At 48.2% G+C, this 21,275-nt stretch overlaps 1 protein-coding gene across 1 annotated transcript in view; it reads left to right on the forward strand.

Moving 5' to 3' along the window:
* Positions 1 to 8,397: 8,397 nt before the first annotated feature.
* The window catches only part of Fgd1 (FYVE, RhoGEF and PH domain containing 1), a 52,028-nt gene continuing 39,150 nt past the window's right edge, over positions 8,398 to 21,275 (forward strand). The window contains exon 1 of the mRNA XM_004670037.2: positions 8,398 to 8,784. Coding sequence (XP_004670094.2) covers positions 8,478 to 8,784 — 307 coding nt within the window. The 5' untranslated portion in view covers positions 8,398 to 8,477. The remainder of the gene's footprint in view (positions 8,785 to 21,275) is intronic.

The raw sequence follows: 21,275 nt of genomic DNA on the forward strand, positions 1-21,275 counted from the left end.
ATTCATGGTGATTCTCATACCTCTGTCTCCAGAGTGCTGGGATTAAAGGCATGCGCTACCATGCCCAGCTAATTATTTTGAAAGTTTTTAAAAATACATTTTATTTATTTGTAAGCAGAGGGAGAGAGACAGACAGACAGAATGGGCACATCAGGGCCTCCAGCCACCGCAAACAAATTCCAGATGTGTGCACCCCTTTGTGCATCTGGCTTTATGTGGATACTGGGGAATCAAACTCAGGTTATTAGGTTTTGAAGGCAAGTGCCTTAGCTGCTGAACCATCTTTCCAGTCCTATTTTTTTTTTTAAAGAGAGAAGCCAGGCATGGTGGCGCACACCTTTAATTCTAGCACTCAGGAGGCAGAAGTAGGAGGATTGCCATGAGTTTGAGGCCACCCTGAGACTCCACAGTGAATTCCAGGTCAGCCTGGGCCAAAGTGAGACCCTACCTCAAAAAAACAAAATAAATAAATTTTAAATTAAATTAAATTTAAAAAGAAAGAAAATGTCATAGTATTGGGCTGGAGAGATAACTCAGTGGCTAAGGTATTTGCCTGCAAAGCCTACTGATGAAAGTTCAGTTTCCCAATACTCATGTAAAGCCAGATACACAAAGTGGCTCTTGTGTCCAGAGTTCATTTGCAGTAGGCTAGAGTCCCTGGTGCACATAATCATTCTGTCTCCCTTCCTCCCTCCCTCTTTTTCTCTTTCCCAGATATGGTAGCACATACCTTTAATCTCAGCATTTAAGAGGCAGAGGTAAGAGTATCACTGAGAGTTCAAGGCCAGCATTAGACTACGTAGTGAATTCCAGGTCAGCCTGGGCTAGAATGAGACACTACCTCAAAAAAAAAAACAAAAAAAAACAAAAAAAACCTTAAAGAACATTCATTTATTTACAACAGAGGCAGAGAGAAAGAGTGTGTATGGACGCACCAAGGCCTCCTGCCACTGCAAAAGAACTCCAGTTGCCTGTGCCACTTTATGTGGTGTGCTTTATGTGGGTGCTGGGGAATGGAACCCTGGCCATCAGGAGTTGCAAACAAGCACCTTTAACTGCTGACTCATCTCTCCAGCTCTTAAAACTTTTTGTTGTTGTTGTTTATTCAAGGTAGGCTCTTACTCTAGACTAGGCTGACCCCTTAAGACTTTTTTTTAATTTTTTTTTTTATTTGAGAGTGACAGACATAGAGAGAAAGACAGATAGAGGGAGAGAGAGAATGGGCGCGCCAGGGCTTCCAGCCTCTGCAAACGAACTCCAGACGCGTGCGCCCCCTTGTGCATCTGGCTAACGTGGGACCTGGGGAACCGAGCCTCGAACCGGGGTCCTTAGGCTTCACAGGCAAGCGCTTAACCGCTAAGCCATCTCTCCAGCCCCCTTAAGACTTTTTATTGACAATCTTGGTACATATAGACAATATACCACACCACGATCATAATCACTTCCCACAACCCTCTCTTTCCCTCCTTCCCTGTCTACTGAATCCCTTCTTTCTAACTAGTCTCTGTTCTATTTTGATGCCAATACTTTTTTTCCTCCCGATGAGGCAGTTCTTGTGTAGGTAATGTCAGTTACTGTGAGGTCATTAATACCACAGCCACTTTGTGTTAGGAAGACTGTATAGCAAAATACTCCTCCTTTTCTTTTGCCTCTTAAATTCTTTTTTTTTTTTTTTTTTTTTTTGGTTATTCGAGGTAGGGTTTCACTCTAGTTAGGCTGACCTGGAATTCACTCTGTCGTCTCAGGGTCTCTTAAATTCTTTTCATCCACCTGTTCTGCAATGGTTCTTGAGCTTTGGAGATGATGGAGATGTTTCAGTGCTGAACACTCCACTGTTACTTCTAAGCGCTTTGGTGAGTTTTGAATCTCCCTACTGGTCACCACCACCTGAAAAGAGAAACTTCTCTAACCAAAAGTGAAAGTAGCATTAATCTATGGGCATTGAAAAAAAGAATTTAAGCCAGGCGTGGTGGTGCACGCCTTTAATCCCAGCACTCGGGAGGCAGAGGTAGGAGGATCGCCATGAGTTCAAGGTCACCCTGAGATGACAGAGTTAATTCCAGGTCAGCCTGGACCAGAGTGAGACCCTACCTCGAAAAACCAAACAAAAAAAAATAAGTATTTAAAAGGCATCTAGGTGGGCATAATATATCCATTTAACTACACTACAGAGTAGTTTCTCCCCTAGGGTTCATGACTTCCCTGGCCATAGGCTTTTTCTTAAAAAATTTATTTATTTATTTATTTGACAGAGAAAAAGGAGAGAGGGAGAGAGAGAGAGAGAGAATAGGCGCATCAGGGCCTCCAGTCACTGCAAATGACCTCCAGACATGTGCGCCCCCTTGTGCATCTGGCTAACGTGGTTCCTGGGGAATCGAACCGGAGTCCTTTGGCTTTGCAGGGAAGCTCCTCAACCACTAAGCCATTCCTCCAGCCTACCATAGGCTTTTGATTAGGTTTCCAGTCCCAGGCAGGAATTCCCTCCTGTGGAGCAGTTGACTTCCCCATAATAGTCATGCCATCATTGCACCAGTTGGCACATCTGGTCTGGCTAGCCAGGCATGAAGTTTGTGGTGTCCATTGCTGGTTAAGACCATTGGTGACATTTCTCCCCGAAAAGGTAGCATAGGTCTGTTCATTGTTCTGACAGCTAGTCAACAGGGAAGAGGCATCTAGCTTAGCTCCAGCTTGACTTCTCAGTGTCCTGCAGCTTATGATTGTGGTGTCTTCAGAAATATGGTCTTATTGAGCCAGGTGTGATGGCACATGCCTTTAATTCCAGCACAAGTTCTAGGCCACCCTGAGACTACATAGTGAGTTCCAGGTCAGCCTGAGCTAGACTGAAACAATAGGGTCTTACCATCTAATTGTGGTGGGCAACCAAGAGCCTTGGCAATAGCCTGCTATGTTTTGGGGGCATCAGGAGCTTCTCACCTGAACTCACCGAAAGGTATCCAATTCCAGCACGGAAATTTTCTTATAGCAATCTATGGCTTCTTGGCACAGCACTATTCCTTAGGGTACTTTTGTACAAACTCTCTCTCTCTCTTTTGTTTTTTTGAGGTAGGGTCTCCCTCTAGTCTAAGTTGACCTAGAATTCATAGCAATTATCTTTTTTTCTTTTTATATATTTATTTATTCCAAATTTTTATTAACAACTTTCATGATTATAAAAAATATTCCATGGTAATACCCTCCCTCCCCTCACTTTTCCCTTTGAAACTCCATTATCCATCATATCCCCTCCCCTTCTCAGTCTCTCTTTTATTTTTATGTCATGATCTTTTCTTCCTCTTATGATGGTCTTGTGTAGGTAGTGTCAGGCACTGTGAGGTCATGGATATCCAGGCCATTTTGTGTCTGGAGGGAGCACGTTGTAAGGAGTCCTACCCTTCCTTTGGCTCTTACATTCTTTCCGCCACCTCTTCTGCATTAGACCCTGAGCCTTGGAAGGTGTGATGGAGATATTGCAGTACTGAGCACTGCAGTCACTTCTTTCCAGCACCATGATATCTTCTGAGTTGTCCCAAGGTCACTGCCATCTGAAAAGAGAAGATTCCCTACCAAAAGTGAGAGTAGCATTAATATAAGGGTATGAACATTAACAGAAGCGCTTACTGGGCAGTTTGATAAGCATAGTATATACATTTAGCCAGACAGCAGCAGATGTTACAACCCTATGGCTCATGACCACCCCTGTTTTAAGTTTTCAGTATCAGGGATGTATTCCCTCCCATGGAGCGGGCCTCCAGTCCAATCAGAGGGCAGTTGTTTTCCACCATGATATACATGCCATTATTGCACCCATTGGCTCATTTGGCCTGGCTGGCCAAATATAAGGCTTGCAGTCTCCACTGTTGAGTTTCTTCACTGGTGATTTCTCTTTCTTCCATTGAACTGCATGCAGAATGGCTTCTTCCAGCTTTCTGTCAGCTGGTCTACATGGAGGAGGTTATCAGCTCAGTTCCAGCAGGATTTTTCAGTGGCCTTTCATAGCAATTATCTTACTACTGTGTTCTGTGTGCTGGGATTGGCATGTGCCACTACTATGTCATCTCAGGCTGGCCTCAAACTCAAAGTGATCCTCCTGCCTCTGCCTTCTCAGTGCTGGGATCAAAGGCATGTGCTACCATGCCTGGCCCAATCTCTCTCTTTTTAAACATGTATATTATTTGACTAGCAAAGAAGTAGGTTCATTTTATTTAAGACATATTTTAGGAGCTGGAAAGATGGGTAAAGACACTTGCTTGCAAAACCTGATGCCTTGGGTTTGATTCCCTAATGTCTTTATAAAGCCAGATGCACAATGTGACACATGCCTCTGGAGTTGGTCTGCATTGGCAAGAGGCCCTGGTACACCATTTCCTAGCTTTCTCTCTCATTCTCTCTATGCTTGTAAATAAATAAATGAATAATTTTTAAACATTTTATTTATTTGAGCAAGTGTGAGAGAAACAGGCAGATAGAGAGATAGAGAAAGAGAGAGAGAGAGGGAGGGAGAGAATGGGCATGCCAGGGCCTTTAGCCACTGCAAACAAATTCTAGATGCATGTGCCACCTTGTGCATTTGGCTTACGTGGATACTAAGGAACCTGGGTCCTTAAGCTTTCCCAGTAAGCACCTTAACCACGAAGCCATCTCTCCAGCCCCAATAAATAAAAATATTTAAGCTGGGCGTGGTGGTGCACACCTTTAATCCCAGCACTTGGAGGCAGAGGTAGGAGGATCACCATGAGTTCCAGGCCACCCTGAGAAAACATAGTGAATTCCAGGCCATCCTGAGCTAGAGTGAGACTCTGAAAAAAAATTATTTATTTGAGAGAAGGAGAGAGGGAAAGGAAAAGAGATAGAGGGAGGAAGGAGAAAATGAGCATCCTAGGGCTTCTTGCTGCTGTATATAAACTCCAGATGCATGTGTCACTTTATGAGTCTAGCTTTGGCACTGGGGAATCAAACCACTGCTGATAGGCTTTGCCTGCTGAGCCATCTCCCCAGCCCCTCAAATATTTCTGATTCAAGATAGTGTGAACCAGTGGATGAGACAGAGGGCCAACCGTATGCCATATCCCTTTCTCCTCAGGGCCTTTCCACTTGCTTTTACCTCCACTCGTCTACTGATTCCCATTCTTCCAGCTCAGCTTAAATTTCAGGCTTTCCTAGATCCCTCAGACTAAATCACTACCAACCTCAATTGTCCTTTGTCCTGTCACTCTGTTCCATCTCTTTATAGGCTTATCATAATTTTTAATTAGGTATGTTTGTTTATGTGTTGTAATTGTATGTGTGTGTTTATGTCAAATTCTCTCCAGTACCAGACTGTTACCTCTAGAGGCTGAGTTTATTTGGCATTGTCTTGTTTGTGCGTCTTTTTTTTTCCCCCTGGCTTTTCAAGGTAGGGCCTCGCTCTAGCCCAGGCTGACCTGGAATTCACTATGTAATTTCAGGGTGGCCTCGAACACATGGCAATCTACCTACTTCTGCCACACATGCCGGGACTAAAGGCATGTGGCACCACTCCTGGCATTGTTTATGCTTCTTATTGCTGCATAGTTAGCATTTCACATGGTGCCTGGACTCACAGCATACAAATGTTAGAAAGACATTTACTGATTCAGCTGAGATTTGGGAGGCAAAATGAAGTGAAACTGGGGAGGTGGAGAGAGTTTCATGTAAAGGCAGCAATATATACAAAAAAACTCAGCTGTAATCCTGGCACTTCGGAGGCTGGTGCGGAGTTTGAGTCCATCCTGGGCTACAGAATAAAACAACCCTGCCGAAAGAATCTAGAGTCTGCAAGGAGCAGACTAAGAATTTAATTTCAGCTTTGACTCAAGGATTCTAAATATGTGAATGATATGGTTTGACTTCTTTTTCTTTTCTTTCTTTGTTTTCGTTTTTCGAGATAGAGTCTTGCTCTAGCCCAGGCTGACCTGGAATTCACCATATAGTCTCAGGGTGGCCTCGAACTAACAGCAATCCTCCTACTTTTGCCTTCTGGAGTGCTATGTAGTGCTGCAAGAAGCTAGATTCCAGGGAAAAGAAGTGACCCAAGGAGTCTATGGTGGTATTGCTAGTTAGAAAGGGTGTTGACCCAAGCTAGTATAGTGGCAGTAGAAATGAAGAGACTGCATGCATAGTGAAATGGGGTGCTCCGGGTTCAGGAAAGTCCTTCAGGAGATTATCTAGAGGTAAATGGTAAGATTTGGTAACCGCATGGAGGTGGAAGAGATAGAGAAGACCCAGAATGTAGCTCAAGTTTCTCCTTTGACCTGGGTCCTTCACTAAGTTACGAAGGAGTACAAATAGGTTCGGAGGAGGATGTCTTGAGTTGGGTAGGAGCTGAGGCTTAGGTTTCTCTAGGATATTCAGATAAAGCTATCTCGTAACCAGCTGAGTGTGTACATCAGGAGAAGCGTTGGGACTAGAGGTATCAGTTTTGGGTCATCAGCAAAGAGCTGATAATTGAAGCCATGGAAGTGAATGAGATAATTGAAGGAAAGAGCAGAGAGTGAGAGAGAGAGAGAGGATACAAGAACTCAAGCTAAAGGTACCAAAGAGTACCAACAGGACAACGAGAAGCCCAGAAAGTAGAAAGGAATTACCAAGAAAATGTGAGAACAATAAGGATCAGAGAAGTGGTTTAAGGAGGAGGGAGTGGTCACCAGTGTCAAAGACTGCCCCAAAGCCAAGTAGGATTACCTCTGAAAAGATTCTATTTGATTTAGTAACATAAACCATGATCGACTTTGATAAGCGAGCAGTCTGGGGGAAGTAGGGGAGGTGAGTTGGAGGGAGTTGAAAGATGAGTAGTAAAATGAAGACATTTGTGTGGAGGCAACTGTTGAGAAATTTGTAGAAAGGAGGAGACGGAGGTAGTTGGATAGGGAGAATTTTTGATGATTGTTTTTAGATGGAAGAGACTTAAGTCTGGTCTGAAGGAGCAAGGGGCAAATTCCTAGGCTTGGCTCCAAGAAGTCAAGAGCTTCTTCGGTGTCTTCTGTTTACTCTGGGAAGTAGGAGGTGGGGTTATCTGTTGAGGATTAGGGAAAAGATCAACAAGTTGCAGAATGGAGCTTTGAAATGGCTGCTATGGATGAGAGAGAGAGCAGATTGGGGAATGGTGGAGAGAATGGGAGGGAAAGCTGACCAGTAGAGTCGTGGGTCAGTTCCGAGGGTCTTAAAGAAACTGGGAAGTGCGCGTTTGTTATCATGGCACCAATCTGGAAATCTGAATAGTATTCTCCAGTGTTGTTAGCTGCCCAGGCGCCAAGCATGGTTAAAAAGGAAGACAGTTGAACTGATCTCAGACTGGGTTGCTGAATCACATATGACAAATCAGAGAACAGGAGAAGGAAACGGCCATGAGGTCTGCTCTGAGAAAATGAAGAGTATCCCAGGTCCGGCCCGCCGGGAGCCAAGCCCTTCTAGGGAAAGTCTGGAAAAACGTGGAAAGGCTTCAGAGAGGGGGGATGGGGGAGTGGAAGCCCCGGGATGGGACAGGAGGGTAGATGTGGGGGTTTGAGCCCTGGGATTCGCCTGGATGGAAGGGCAATCTGAGAGGGAGTTTCTAAGGGGTAGAAGAAGTAGGGCCTTAGGAACGTTCAAGCGAAGTGAAGGGCCCGAGCGGGGGGGGGGGGGGGGGGCGGGGGGCGTGGTCAAGCGCGGATCCCGGGCGAGGGGGGTGGGGCCCCAGTAACTGGGTCCCAGCGCCGCGGTGGCTGCGGCTACCTCGGCTACGGCTCCCCCCGCCACACACAACACCCCGATCCCTTGGCCGGGGCTTCTTCCCGCTTGCCGCCGCGGAGACCCGGGCAGAGGGCGGGAGAACCGAGTCCGCCGGCCCGGGCGGCTGGAGCATCGTCCCGACGACTGGCCGAGGGCAAGGCCCGCCGCCGGAGCGCGCGGCGGACACGCGCGCCTCCCGGCCAGCGCGGTGCTCACTTCCCTCCCTTCCTCTCCTCTCCCCTCCCCTCTCCTCTCCTCCGCCCCCAGCCTCCGCTGCGGCGGGAGGAAGATCCCTTTCCGACCAGCCCAGAGCACCCAGATCGATTCTCATTCGGACAGAGAGGAGAGATCGTGCACTCGGAGCCGGCTGGCCGCTAGCCCTGAGGCCACGGAAGTGGCTCGCCCCGCCGAGAGCCCGCGCAGAGCGCAGCTCCCCGACCCTCGCCCGACCTCAGCCGCATAGACAGCGATCCCCCACGGGCCCCCGGCCCCGCCGAGCCCACTCCCCGCCAGGGGCCAGGGCCGGCGATGCTTGGCACGGCAGCGGCGGTGGCCGCGGCTGCTGCTGCCACGGCTGCTGGCCGGAGCCTGGGCCGGGGGCTCGAGTCTCCGCAGTGGGGCTGAGCCCGCAGCCCCGCCCCCCCGAGCTCCAGGCCGCTGCTCTGCTGGGCGCCGGGCCTCCTCCGCCTGCGCCTCCGCCCCAGGAACTGGAGCCAAGTGGGGAGCCCGGGCCCCGCGCCCAGGCTCGGACCATGCATGGCCACCGAGCTCCGGGGGGTGCTGGGCCTTCAGATCCAGAACGCCCGGCCACCCATATCCCCGGCGCCGCTCAACTGGCCTGTGCCGACTCGGACCCTGGAGCCTCGGAGGCCGGACTGTCGGGGCGCAAGGGCTCAGGCTTTGCTCTGGGCGGCCCCTTGGATCCTCAGTTTCTCGGACCCTCGGACGCCAGTCTGGGTGCTTCTCCAGGTTCCCGGGTCTTGCCCTGCGGCCCCAGTCCACAGCACCACCGGGCCCTGCGCTTCTCCTACCACCTGGAGGGCTCGCAGCCTCGGCCTGGTGAGTGATTCAGACAGCATGGGGAGCCCCGGCCACTGGCCTGTTCCTGGGAGCGGGTTCTTGTTCTAGGGCTTGGGCCCCAGCATGGGCCCGACCCCGCTCTCTCTGGCCCCTTGGGTCCCTTCAACCTCTACTCTTTTCCTTTGCCTCGGCCTTTCATCCAGACCTGTTTCCTCTCTGTCCCTCGTGCCCCTCAACCCTTCAGGTTCCTTTCTCCTCTAATTGCTGAGGAGTTATCCTGGAGAGAAAGCACTGCAAGAAGAGAGGGAAGGATTGCAAGGCAGCAATGGGGATGTGGTGGGACGAACAGGGGTTTAGTTGGGGTAACAGCAGAAAAGGAGTCTCCTATTAGCCAAGTGTCTACATTGTGCAAGGCACTGACCTGGGTGCTTTTCCAGTGGATTCTCACTTCAGCTTCTGGAGCTTCGGTGAAGTAGTTATCATTCACTGGGATTCAGAGAAGTTAAGTAACTTGTCCATTGTCACACAGCTAATGTGGAGCATGTTCAAAACCAGATCTGAATCCAAAACCTGTGGCCTTACAGCTTCCCCAGCCTGGGGCTGGAGACCATAAAAGTAATGCCAAATCTTCTGCTTATGTGATTTTTCTCCCTGGACTGTTCATTTCAGCAACTCTGAAGTAGGAGTCGGAAAGGAGATGGTGGACAAATCTTAAGATTGGTGGGTCTGCCAGGTGTGTGTGGCTGGAGTGCAAGGGAAGGAAGGAAGGAATAGAAGGTGCTGCTGAATGAGAAAGGTGGGGGTGAGGTTGCAGGAAAGGGCTGGTAAGGTAGGGAGCAAGCAGAAAGGTCAGAGGATGCCGAAGCTCGCGGGAGCAGAGAGGGAGAGCTGCAGGGCCGGGAAGTTGTTTGTGAGGATAGGTCAGGATGGTTACTCGGGTCTTCAGCGGTAGAGTAACTCTAGGTCAGACTTGGCCAAAGACCTGGACAGGCCTTTGTACTGCACAGCACTCAGTGTTTGAGGAACCTAGCAGAGCCTCCCCTATTTGGGACATTCTTAGGTGGGCCTGAGTCCAGGAGCTGGGGGGGGGGGGAGCAATGCACATCTGCCCTCCCTGACTAGGACAGAAGGAGTTGATGATCCTTTGGGGACTTGTGCCACTCACATCCCAGTCTTCCCAGGTCACTGGCACTGTGGCCCAACACCAGGTAGCAGTAGCAGGTAGTAAGGCATAAAACATTGGCAAGGTTTGCTTCTTGCTACTTTCATGTTCTTGGGCTAGTCTTGGAACCTCTGGGAGATGCTAGGCACAATCCCTCCAATGAGCTGGAGATAGGCAGCTGACAGCAAGCTCTTTTAATACCCTGCCCTGCTTATTGCTTCCCCTGGCTTTCCAAACTCCCCTGGACAGATAATGTGTGCAGGGGGCTACTCATACTTACTCACTGCAACTCCTTCCTTTAGATCTCCAAACACCCACAGCATTCCCACTGCAGGGCCTTTGCCTTCTGCCTGCTAGCTCTCCCCTCAGCCCTCCACCTGGCTTGCTCCTCATCTTTCCCGTCTCAGCTCAAATGTCCCCTCTGAGAGACCTTCCCTGACCACTTTCCATAGTTCTTCTTGAGAATCTCCATCACAGCTGCTCGTGTGTGCTTCTGTCCTTGCACTTGATACAGTCTGAAAGTACTCTTGTCCGTGCCCACTTGTTTATTGCCTCTCTTTCTCCACTAGCATGTGAGCTCCTTGACCTCAAGGGGCTTGTGTCTGCTTTGTCCACTGTTGTATCCCCAAGCGATCAGCCCAGTGACCAGCTCGCAGTAGGTACTCGGTAAATCCGTGTTGAACAAATAAATGTCTGAATGGATGCCAAGAGAACACACACACAGTAGGTCCTCAGTAACTACTGCTTAAGAGAAAGACACCGAGTTCTCATGGTGTAGATACTCTTGGTCTGGCAGGCAGGAGTTAGAAGGGTCTAGACCCCTGATCTCTGGCCTCTCTGGTCAATTCATGGGGGTGATGCTCAGTATGCTTTCTTACTCTACCAGTCCTTCCAAACTTACAAAGCAGGGTCCCCAAACCATTCCCCTCTTCTCCAAAGCAATACAATGTTCTCAGGATACTTTTCCCCAGTGAAAAGTCCTTGCCTGTATAGTTGCATGATAGGCCTCTCTCCCTCCCTCCCTCTCTCTCTCTCTCTCTCTCTCTCTCTCTCTCTCTCTTTTTCCCTTTAATTAAAAGTGAGGATTTGGAATAAAAAAGGATCAGGGAAAGACCTGGTCAAGCCATTCCTAACTGACTCACTGTGTGACCTCAGATGGATGGCTTCCCTTCTCTGAGCCTCGATTTCCTAATCTAGAGCATATGAGGGTTTATAAGATTCTAGTTGCAAAGCCTGCAGCATGGTACAAACCCTTCAGTAACCAGGGACTCAAATAAAATAAGAAGAGAGAAAATCCTGAGGAAGATGTGGAGGAATTAATCAGGCCTTGGCTAGGTGGGCACTGGGCCATGTGATTCATAGAAGGATGGGTTGTGAGAGGCTGGCCTCCCCCACTGCACAGCCAGCCCAGGAGTAGGCACAAGTGACTTGCTTCTCTCTCCATGGAACTTGCCTATATGTAGCCCAAAGAGAGTAGGTAGGGTTGGTTGTTAGAGGGTGTGTGTGAAAGGAGAGAGAGGGAGAAAGGGGAGAAGGAGCAACCGAACTTCACTTAAAGCATTGAAACATTTTAGTTTGACATGTTACATTTTAGTTCACATGTCAAGATTTCAGTGTGCCTACTGACTTCATCCCTCAGACTACTGAGCTCTCTTTTCTTAGGACCCAGTGGCACATCCCAGCCTGAGGGGGGGCCAGCTTTTGAAAATAATCATCACATTTTATCCATGTGCAGAACCTTCTTTATTTCTCTTTTTGTTGTCCTGACCAGTTCCTGGTGGAGATTTTTATTATGCCCATTTTCCAGGCTGATAAAGCCTAAAGTTTCATTGGGTAACTTAGATAACTCAGTGAAATAGATACCAAGGAGAGCTTGGAAAGGATTGGGAAAATGCCCCTTAAGTATAGGAATTTGGGAGGATCCCACTGTGTTCTCTAGAACTGAGGCTTAGAACATTCTTCCAGATGCTGGGGATTGGGTGTAGCTTGGGGTCTAACCCTGGCTCAGTCAAAGATGTTGCACCTGTTATTAGAGCCATTTTGTAGATAGTGGGGAAAATTGAGCCAATGTGTATGTGGGCGGGGGCCGGGGATTAGCTCCTTTCCATATGGATCCTGGAGTATTATCAGAGACTCGCAAGAATTAAATTTGGAGCTGGAAAAGTCCATAGATACAGGTTGGTTTCGGGCTTCCCAAATTGAGCGAGCATCAGAACCCCTTGTTGGCCTTACAAGAATAGATGCCATTTCTAGTCTTCCCCTCTGACCTCCAGAGTCAGAACCCAGGAATCTGATTTCAAAAGATCTCTACAGTGAGACCCTACCTTGGGGGAAAAAACAATCTCCAGATAACTCAGGTCTAGTATAGCCCAGGGTAGAAGCCACGGGCCAAGTCTATTTTCCAGTTGAAGTGGTGATTTAGCCGTGGTCCTACCGTGAGCCAGTATTGCCCTTCTCCTCCTAGAACCTCTCCCCAGAATCATGTTTGGGGTTCCCTCAGCTCACTACCAACCCAGAAGGGAAACAGAAGATCTAGAATATAGGGAGTGACTCAGTCCCTTGCCCTCATGCACACAAACACTGGCTGCCTCAGTTTATCTTTATTTTACACTCTAGTGAATGGCTACTATTTGGTATTTCTCAGTTGGAAGGCAGTTGCAGTTCTGGAACTCCGGACAGAATCTGGCATTAGCAATACTAAGCGCAAGGCCCAGTCCAAGGAAAGGGACCTTGAGGAATGTCAGGCAAAGATTGTAGAGGAACACAGGAGACTTTTGAATAGATGCTTTGGTGGGAACAAAGACATGGAGATATAGGGCGCTGATGGGGGGTACTGGTATTGGGGAGAGTGGAGGAATTAGGCTGGCTTGGACCTGAGAGCAAGCAAGAACCACTGGAGTGTTTTTTAGAGGAGAATGATACAGGTGTTTCAAAGCTTCCCATGGGCACATGGGGACAACGGATGGAAAGGGTGTAAGAATGGAAGTAGGGAGAAAAGCAGCTTAGTTTACAGTGGTGGCAGGTGAGGAAAGTAGTATCAGAGAGACATTCAGGTGCCAACATAGTGAAGTCTTGGTAGTGGCTTTGCTGTAGAGGGCAAATCCAGGATGGCTCTGGGCAGCTTTCTGAAACCAAGTACCATGACCTCTACGAAAGAGAAGGAGCAAGTTTCAAGGAAGGTGGTGAGTTGTGTTCGAGGCATGTTGAGTTTGAGAGGCATGAGAAAATATCAAGGTGGTGTTGATCCGCAGGGCATTTGGGTTTAGAATCATAAGTCTCCAGAAAGCGTTCTGGATGAAAGATGTTTGGGAGTTCTCACTGCTAACATATTGTCATGGAAGGTGGCTTATGTAGAGAGCATACATGGTTCTGAGGTCCAGTTGCATCCTTGAAAACAGGTCAGCACAGTCACATTCTGATGAACTGTTCACTGTCTACTTAAACTCTGCCTTAAAAATATGCGTGAGTGCGTGCATGTGTTAAAAACATTTGCATGGAGCTGAGATCCATTTCAAATCCACCCATGGTAGCTAGCATTTGCAAAGAACTCCAGCAAACTCAAATATTATCAGAGAACATCTGTGTGGCTCCCTCCATGGTCTCAGGGTATCTGAGAGAGGTCACAGAAGGGGTTTTCTCAATGAAAGAAGCAAGGTCTCAGGATAGGAATGGCGGGGAGTTGGGTGGGTGGGGGTGGAATTTTGGAAAGCAGTAGTTGAGATTCCAGTATTGGGTTTGGGAAAGTTCTCAGATTTAGTTGCTGGTCAGCTGGGACCTTGCAAGGAAATACAACAAAATGTAAAGACTTGAGTAGCTAGGCAAAAGGACTTCCCCAGACAGGATTCAAAGAATTGAATTTTCTAAGTATAAGTTGATTGGCACCTCCACTGACTCCTCAGCTCTTTCAGGTGTCCTGTCCCTAGAGGATGGCCCAGCTAGGGTTGCCTTCTCCCTCAAGAGAGAGAGCCAGCAAACAGTGCCTCAGACAGACATAAGCCATGGCTTTCTGGGGGCCAGTTAGCTAAATGCCTTAGGCAGATGTGGAGCTGGCCAGACACTGGCTGGGTGGGGCTAGGACCTGTCTGGAAAGAAGGCAGGAAGTGCAGCCTGCCATTAGCAAGCCCCTCAGATTTAAGTTCCTAATGTGGAGAGGACTGATGCGTTTGGAGCAACAAATCCAGCCCTTTGGGGCTTCAATGTCCAGTATCTCGAACCCGGAAGGCATTATACCTTGCAAACTCCTGGAGCCTCAGTACTCCTGGCTCTGCTGTGGATTCATGGTACCTCCAAGCCTTACTTGCCCCTTGGGTTCCTCGTTTGTAATATTGCTCACCCCATTTCTCTAGCATACAATATGGCATCCATAAACACTTAGGAACAAGTAAGGGAAAGAGCGGAAGGGAATTTTCTTAATATCCATATTGCGCGCCTGCAGTACGCTAGGCTCTGTGCTACATGCGGGTTGTCCCTGTCCTTATGGGGCTCACATCTCGTGGCAAAGATGCACCCCCAAGTAATCCCGAGCACAGATGCTGCGGGGACACTTGGGAAGGAGGCAGGGGAGACACCAGGGTTCCGACCTGAAGGATAAATAGATGCCCAGAGGTAAGCAGTGGAAAAGCAGTTCAGGCCACTGGAACATGTGCCAAAGCTCCAGGCGGAAGAAAGCACTTTCGAGGAACAGAAGCCATTGTGGCTCAAGGGTGGGGGTGGGGGAAGTGTTCTAGAGCTTAGGCCTTATTTGTCCCTGTGCTCAGGAGTTTGGAGTTCGACCTGAAAGCCACTGGAAAGTCTTTCACAAGGCTGCAGGGGGGAGTCTTTTCCAAAGGCTGCCTGGATTTGAGGGCAGACTGGTTGTGTGAGTTGAGGGCCAGAGGAATGGTGCAGAGAGCCCCCCCCCCCCATCTCTGACTTGGGCAACTGGATGAATAGAGGTGCTGGCTTCGAGGGATGGGGACAGCAGGAGGAGCAGCATACTAGAGGCTAGCGCGTCGTTTAGTAGGTTGCCCTGAACCTGAGGAACCCCAAGACAGGATAAACAGGCGACAGCGCCCAATAGACATCACCTATGTCTATCAGGGCCCCCAAAGTAAGGGCAGGAGGGTGAGGGGTACAGGTGCATGGCTGAAACTTCCTGGGAGCAGCTAGCTCTTCAGGGTGCCAGTATCTTTTTTTTTTTTTTTTTCCTTTTTGGCCGGCCAGAGCCCTCCCCCTGTCCCGCTTCCAGATGGCTCCTGTGCAGAAGGGGTTAAATCACTGAGTGAGGCTTCGGTGGAAAGCGGGAAAGGCGGGACTGGCAGGGACCGCCCCTGGGAGCTGCTGCTGGCAGAGACGCCTTTCCGCCCGGCCTGGTAGGCCCTCCCAACCGCTGCTGCCGCCCACGCTGCCGCCTTCACCTTCCCTGCCCCGCCTCCAGCTTCTTCTGGGCTCCCCTAGTCCGGGCCTCCCTACCTAATACATTCCAGGTGTAGAGGCCTCTATCCCACCCCGGGGCAGTGAATGGATGGGTGGGGGTGGGGTTAGGGGAAGGCCTGGGTCTCTCACTTTGCATCTCTTAGGAAGGGCTTCTCCCTGGTTCCTTCAGGGATCTGTGATTGGGCTCGGTCTAGGGTATAACCTTTTTAAAAGAAAAGCTGTTTCTGGCAATGGAGAGCGGCACCGCAGGCCCAGCTCCGCCCCCTTATAAAGTTTCATGTGACCTTGGGTAGGTCACCACTCTCTCGACCTCAGTTTTGTCATCTGCAAAATGGTATTGTTCATTGCCACCTCCCGGGGCTATTGTAAGGTTTGAGTGCCACAGGCAAAGCCTGCAGGCCATGGGGGGAGCAGGGGACTTTTGTCACCACATTCAACAGGTGGTTCTAGCTGCCTTTGTTGCCTCTGGACCTGCATCCTCCTGTGATTTTTTTTTTTTTTTTTCTGGTCTGCCTCCCTTCTGTCTCGTCCCCTCCATTTTCTCCCTTCCACTTTATTCTATCTGGGTCCCTGAAGTTTTCCTGTCTTCTCCCTCCTAGTCTTTGTCCCAGCATCTCATTTTGTCCTAGGCTTGTTTTTTTTTTTAATTTTTTTGTTGTTTATGTTGATTTATTTATTTGAGAGAGACAGACAGAGAGAAGGAGGCAGAGAGAGAGAGAGAATGGGTGTGCCAGGGCTTCCAGCCACTGCAAACGAATTCCAGACACATGCTCCCCTTGTGCATCTGGCTATCGTGGGTCCTGGGGAATCGAGCCTCGAACTGGGGTCCTTAGGCTTCACAGGCAAGCGCTTAACTGCTAAGCCATCTCTCCAGCCCTAGGCTTGTTTTTTGAGACAGGGTCTCATGTATACCAGAGTGGCCTTGAACTTCTGATCCTCCTGACTATACTTCCCAATCATTCAATCACTGAGATTACAATTTCTTCCCTCCTTCCTTCTCCCTGCTCTTTTTTTTTTTTTTTTTTTTTTAGACTGAGTCTGGGTTTCAAATATGCTCAGCAGGCTGCTCTCAAACTCATTGTGCAGCCAGGAATGACCCTGAGCTTCTGATCCTCCCGCCTCCACAGTGCTTTGATTACAGGTGTACACCCACCAAACCTATATTCTAATTTTTTAAAAAAATATTATTTGTTTATTTATTTGAGAGGGGGGAGGGAAAGAGGCAGATAGAGAATGGGTAGTGCCAGGGCCTTCAGCCACTGCAAGCAAACTCCAGACACATGTGTCACCTTGTATATCTGGATAATATGGGTCCTGGAAAGTCGAACCAGTCAGTGTCCTTTGGCTTTGCAGGCAAGTGCCTTGATCACTAAGCCATCTCTCCACCCCTTATATATATATATGCATATATATATATAATTTATGTACAAGGAGAGAGAGAATGAGAGAATGAATGAAAATGGGCATACTTAGGCTTCTTGTCACTCCAAATGAACTCTAAATACATGTCCCACATTGTGCATCTGGCTTTAAATGGGTACTGGGGAATTGAACCCAGGCTGGCAGGCTTTGCAAGCAAGTGCCTTTAACTACTGGGCTATCTCTCCAGTCCCCATACCCAGTTTTAATTCAGGTGCTGGGAATCAAACTTGGGGTTTCATGAGTGCTAGGCAAGCACTCTTATCAACTGAGCTACATCCCCTGCCACACACCTGGCTTATTTTTTTTTTTTTGAGGTAGGGTCTCACTCTAGCCTAGGCTGACCTGGAATTCACTACGTAGTCTCAGGCTGGCCTTCGAACTCGGGGCGATCCTCCTACCTCTGCTCCCCGAGTGCTGGGATTAGTGCGCCACCACGCCCAGCTGCACCTGGCTTTTGATGAAGGCTCTTTTTCCCATTGTAATCCCTGTGTCTCCCATTCTCTAATTTGACCAGGCTTCTAGCTAAAGGGATGGTAGATGGGTAAGTTTAGGAGGTAGTTAGGGTCATGGCAGGGGTCAGAGTGGCTAGCATCCTAGTGACTTGATCCTCATTGGGAGGGAAATCCCAGCCAGCGTGGCAGCACCAGAACTGGGTAATTACTGCGCCCAATGCTCCCAGCTGCAGCTCCACTCCCTTCCCTTCCTGTTCTCCCATGTCCCCAGCTCCTCCCAGGGGCGGAGCTACTAGCCCATCCTTTGGCCTCTGGTCCAGAGAAGCCTGCAGGAGGTGGCCAAGTCTTCACAGCAATCAAGCAACTGGAAGAGGGGGTGGATTGCTTCTGGTCTTATGTGACTGTGTGCGTGTGTGTGTTTGTGTGTGTGTGTGTGTGTGTGTGATTGCACATGAGCCTAGCCCCTTGTCCTTGTCCCCAAGGGTCCGTTTTATGTGTCTTAATGGCCTTTGTGTATGCTTGTGTGTAAGTTTGCATGTGTGTTTTTGCATCTGTTTGTGTGATGTCTTCCAGATCACATGTCTCTTGTCTCCACCTTCGCCCTTAAAGGTTTCTAGGTGTTTCTCTGTGTGAGATCTTTGAAGATTTTATGTGTCTGTCTGTTTCTGTGCCTGTGTCTATCTCCATGTGACCCCCTCCCATAGGTCTATGTTTTGATATTTTGATATTGGTGGTTTACTGGGGTTACTGCCACATCTTCCTGTTCTGGAACTTTCTTGCAAACCCTGTACTCAGTTCTTTAATCACACACTTTATCCACACTCTCCTCCCAAGTATTCATGTTTGCCCACTTGTCTTTCCTTGTCTGCCTGACCATCGTCAACCCATTTGTGAGTGACAGAGAGAGAGAGAGAGAGAGAGAGAGAGAAAGAGAGAAAGAGAGAGAAAGAAAGCACTGTATTCCAGACAACTCAATTTAAAAACCTCCTTTCAAAACTCTTCTCTTCCCTCTCCAAATATGATTTCTTCTTCAACTCAGGAAACATTCACTGAGAATGTGCTTTGTGAATCTGGACACAGGCACACTTGGGAACCAGGCTGAGGTCACTTACTTTTACCTGTGACGCAAGTCATTTGTTTTGCTACTTTGTGTCTCCAGTTTCTTCACCTATAAAATGCAACTAATAGTTCCCACTTATTAGGAGGATATGACATGAGGAAGTATCGGCACACTGCATGTCCTAGAATAGGTATTAAACAAGTAGTTGAATTCCCATACCTCATCTCTTCTTTTAGAAATGAATTCCTTCAGGTTGGCGATGCAGCGTAGTTGGTAGCTTACCTAGCATGTACCAAGCCCTGGGTTTGATCCCCAGTACCAACTAAATCAGGCATCGTGGTTCATGCCTATAACACCACCATTCAGAAGGTGAAGGTAGGAAGAGCAGCAGTTCAAAGTCATCCTGGGCTGCATAAGGGGTTTGAAGCCAGTCTAGATTAAAGACCCTGCCTCAAAAACAAAACAAAACAAGCAAACAAACAAAAACAGTAAGAGCTTGAGTTCCAGAGAATTCTGCATATCATTTAATCCCTTGCAGTCTTCCTTAAGCTTCCTATGCAGGAGAGGAGGTGAACTGGGAGAGACAGAAGAAAAGGCAGATTCCAGTTCAGGGAACTCCAAACAAATATTGCGTGAACCAGCATGAAGAGACTGGGCTCTTGGCAAGGAACCTCTAAGGCTGCTCAGAGCATATTGGTATAGGGCAAAAGGTCAACAGCAAAGATGGAAGGGGCCTTAGGGACCACTTTACGCCGATATTGTGATCCGATAGCTCACAAGTTGAACTTGACTCAGACGTTTCGTTTGATTTGCTCACTCTTTTTAAAATTAGGGGATCCCACATAAAAATCTGGATTTCTGGATTCTCTTGAAATAATGGAAGAGCTGAAATACAGGGTTCTTACAAGGTAACAAATGGTTGTTGGGGAGGACCTGCTATCTTTAGGTGAGGTGTGTGCTCTGCAGTTTACCCCAGTTCCTACCATTCCTTATTGCCTTACACTGTCCATTCTACAGAAAGATCCTTCACTTTACATAAGGGGTCTTACTTTACCAAAAAAAAAAAAAAAAAAAAGTTCCTCCATTTTATGGTCAAATTTTCTACTTTGTCAGCCCTTCATTTAAGACAGGCCATCTACTGTACAAACAGGTTTATGTAGAACTCTCCCTACTTTGAAGAAGGCTCTTCTAGTTTACTGAATGAGCCTTTAAAAAAAATCAAAGAGAGGCAGAGGCAGGAAGATCATGACTTCAAGGGCATTCTGAGCTATATAGCAAGCTTGAGGTCATCCTGGATTAAATGAGACCATTTCTAAAACAAAACAAAAAAACACACCAAAATCAGAGAGCTCTTATTTCCTTGAAGTGTGCACTCCTTAGGAAGCTCCTTACTTGTCAGAATGGTTCCCACTTTCCCAGTGTCTGCCTGCTGCAGAAATCGTTCCATTTTTCTGCAGAGTCCTAACATTCAGAAGACTAGTTTGGCCATGAGGGAAGGAACCTCCTAACTATCCCAGAGGTTCCTTTATTTTTTAATTTTTTTTAAATTTTTTGTTTATTTTTATGTATTTATTTGAGTGCAACAGACAGAGAAAGGGGCAGATTGAGAGAGAGAGAGAATGGGTGCGCCAGGGCCTCCAGCCACTGCAAACGAACTCCAGAAGTGTGCGCCCCCTTGTGCATCTGGCTAACGTGGGTCCTGGGGAATCAAGCCTCGAACCGGGGTCCTTAAGCTTCACAGGCAAGCGCTTAACTGCTAAGCCACCTCTCCAGCCCCAGAGGTTCCTTTAAACAACGCATTTCACATTTGACAGAGCTTTGTGCTGGGATTTTCCAAAAGAACACCTGCCAGGCCAAGAAAGGCCTGGTGCAGTCTTACTGTGAAGGCGGGGGTGGGGGGGGGGGTTCTGAGGCTCATTCATGTTCAGACCCTCCTTTTTTGTTTTAATTCTCTAGCTGAGGACTCTCCTCCTCCCCCTATGGGCCTTAGACATCCTGTGCAGGCTGCCCAAAAGGCACTTTCTTTTTTGCTATTCTTTCTTCTCCACTCCCTCCATTCCTTTCTTTCCTCCTCTCCCCTTTCTTTCTTTCTTTTTGGCTTTTTGAGGTAGGGTCTCACTCTAGCCCAGGCTGACCTGGAATTCACTATGTAGTCTCAGAGTGGTCTCGAACTCTGAGTGCTGGGATTAAAGTGTTCCCTTTTCTTATCCCGCTCCCACCTCAGAAATCCTAACTGTCCCTGGAGACTACCTCTCAGCCTACCAACACAAATTTTAGTACGGTTACGAGAAATTTGCCTTGAGGAGGCCTGAATTCAACAGCTATTAAGCATAGGCTACCATTGGGAGAAGGGAGAAGGGATGCTGCTGGCCAGGGAAGCAGATCAAATTCAAGAGAAACAGGGTCTGGTTCTGGTGGGAATAGACCAAAGGAGGAGTCCTTATCCTCAAACTCAGCTAGACGTTGGACCTGCTCTGCCAGTAAACCTAAACTATGTGCTGAAGGTACCTGCCAAGCAGGGGCATGCAGCAACCAGAAACTGTTTTAAAAATGATTTTGCTTTTTTTTTTTTCCATGAGAAAGCTCAAAACTCAGCCATACTTCTTGACAAAATCTTACACGTCTGTATGGTTTGTGTTTTGAATTGTATTCGAACCACAGAGACAGGAAGCAATTGTCTTTTCACTGCCCGGTTCCTCTAACAAGAATCTCATCCTCATCTACAGAGCTGGAGAAGTGAGCGCGGCCGGATTTCATGTCTGTGGCTGGCTGGGTTTGCTTATGCTTCCCAGCTTATCAGTAGCTTCCTTCTGGGTGGCAACCTGTGGCCTGTGGGTTTGCTTATCTGTATGTGAAGTTTGGTGTCTTTGTAGATGTGTGGTTTTTAACTTGAATCCACATTGTTCTGTGTGTTTTGGGTGGTACTGCACTCTTCCATTAGCTCATAGACTTATCCCAAACCAGGGAGTGGCGATGATTGTTATCCTGTTTTCCAGACCAGAAAACTGAGTCTAAGATG

Source organism: Jaculus jaculus, chromosome X (assembly GCF_020740685.1).
Source record: "Jaculus jaculus isolate mJacJac1 chromosome X, mJacJac1.mat.Y.cur, whole genome shotgun sequence".
Taxonomy (NCBI): Eukaryota; Metazoa; Chordata; class Mammalia; order Rodentia; family Dipodidae; genus Jaculus; species Jaculus jaculus.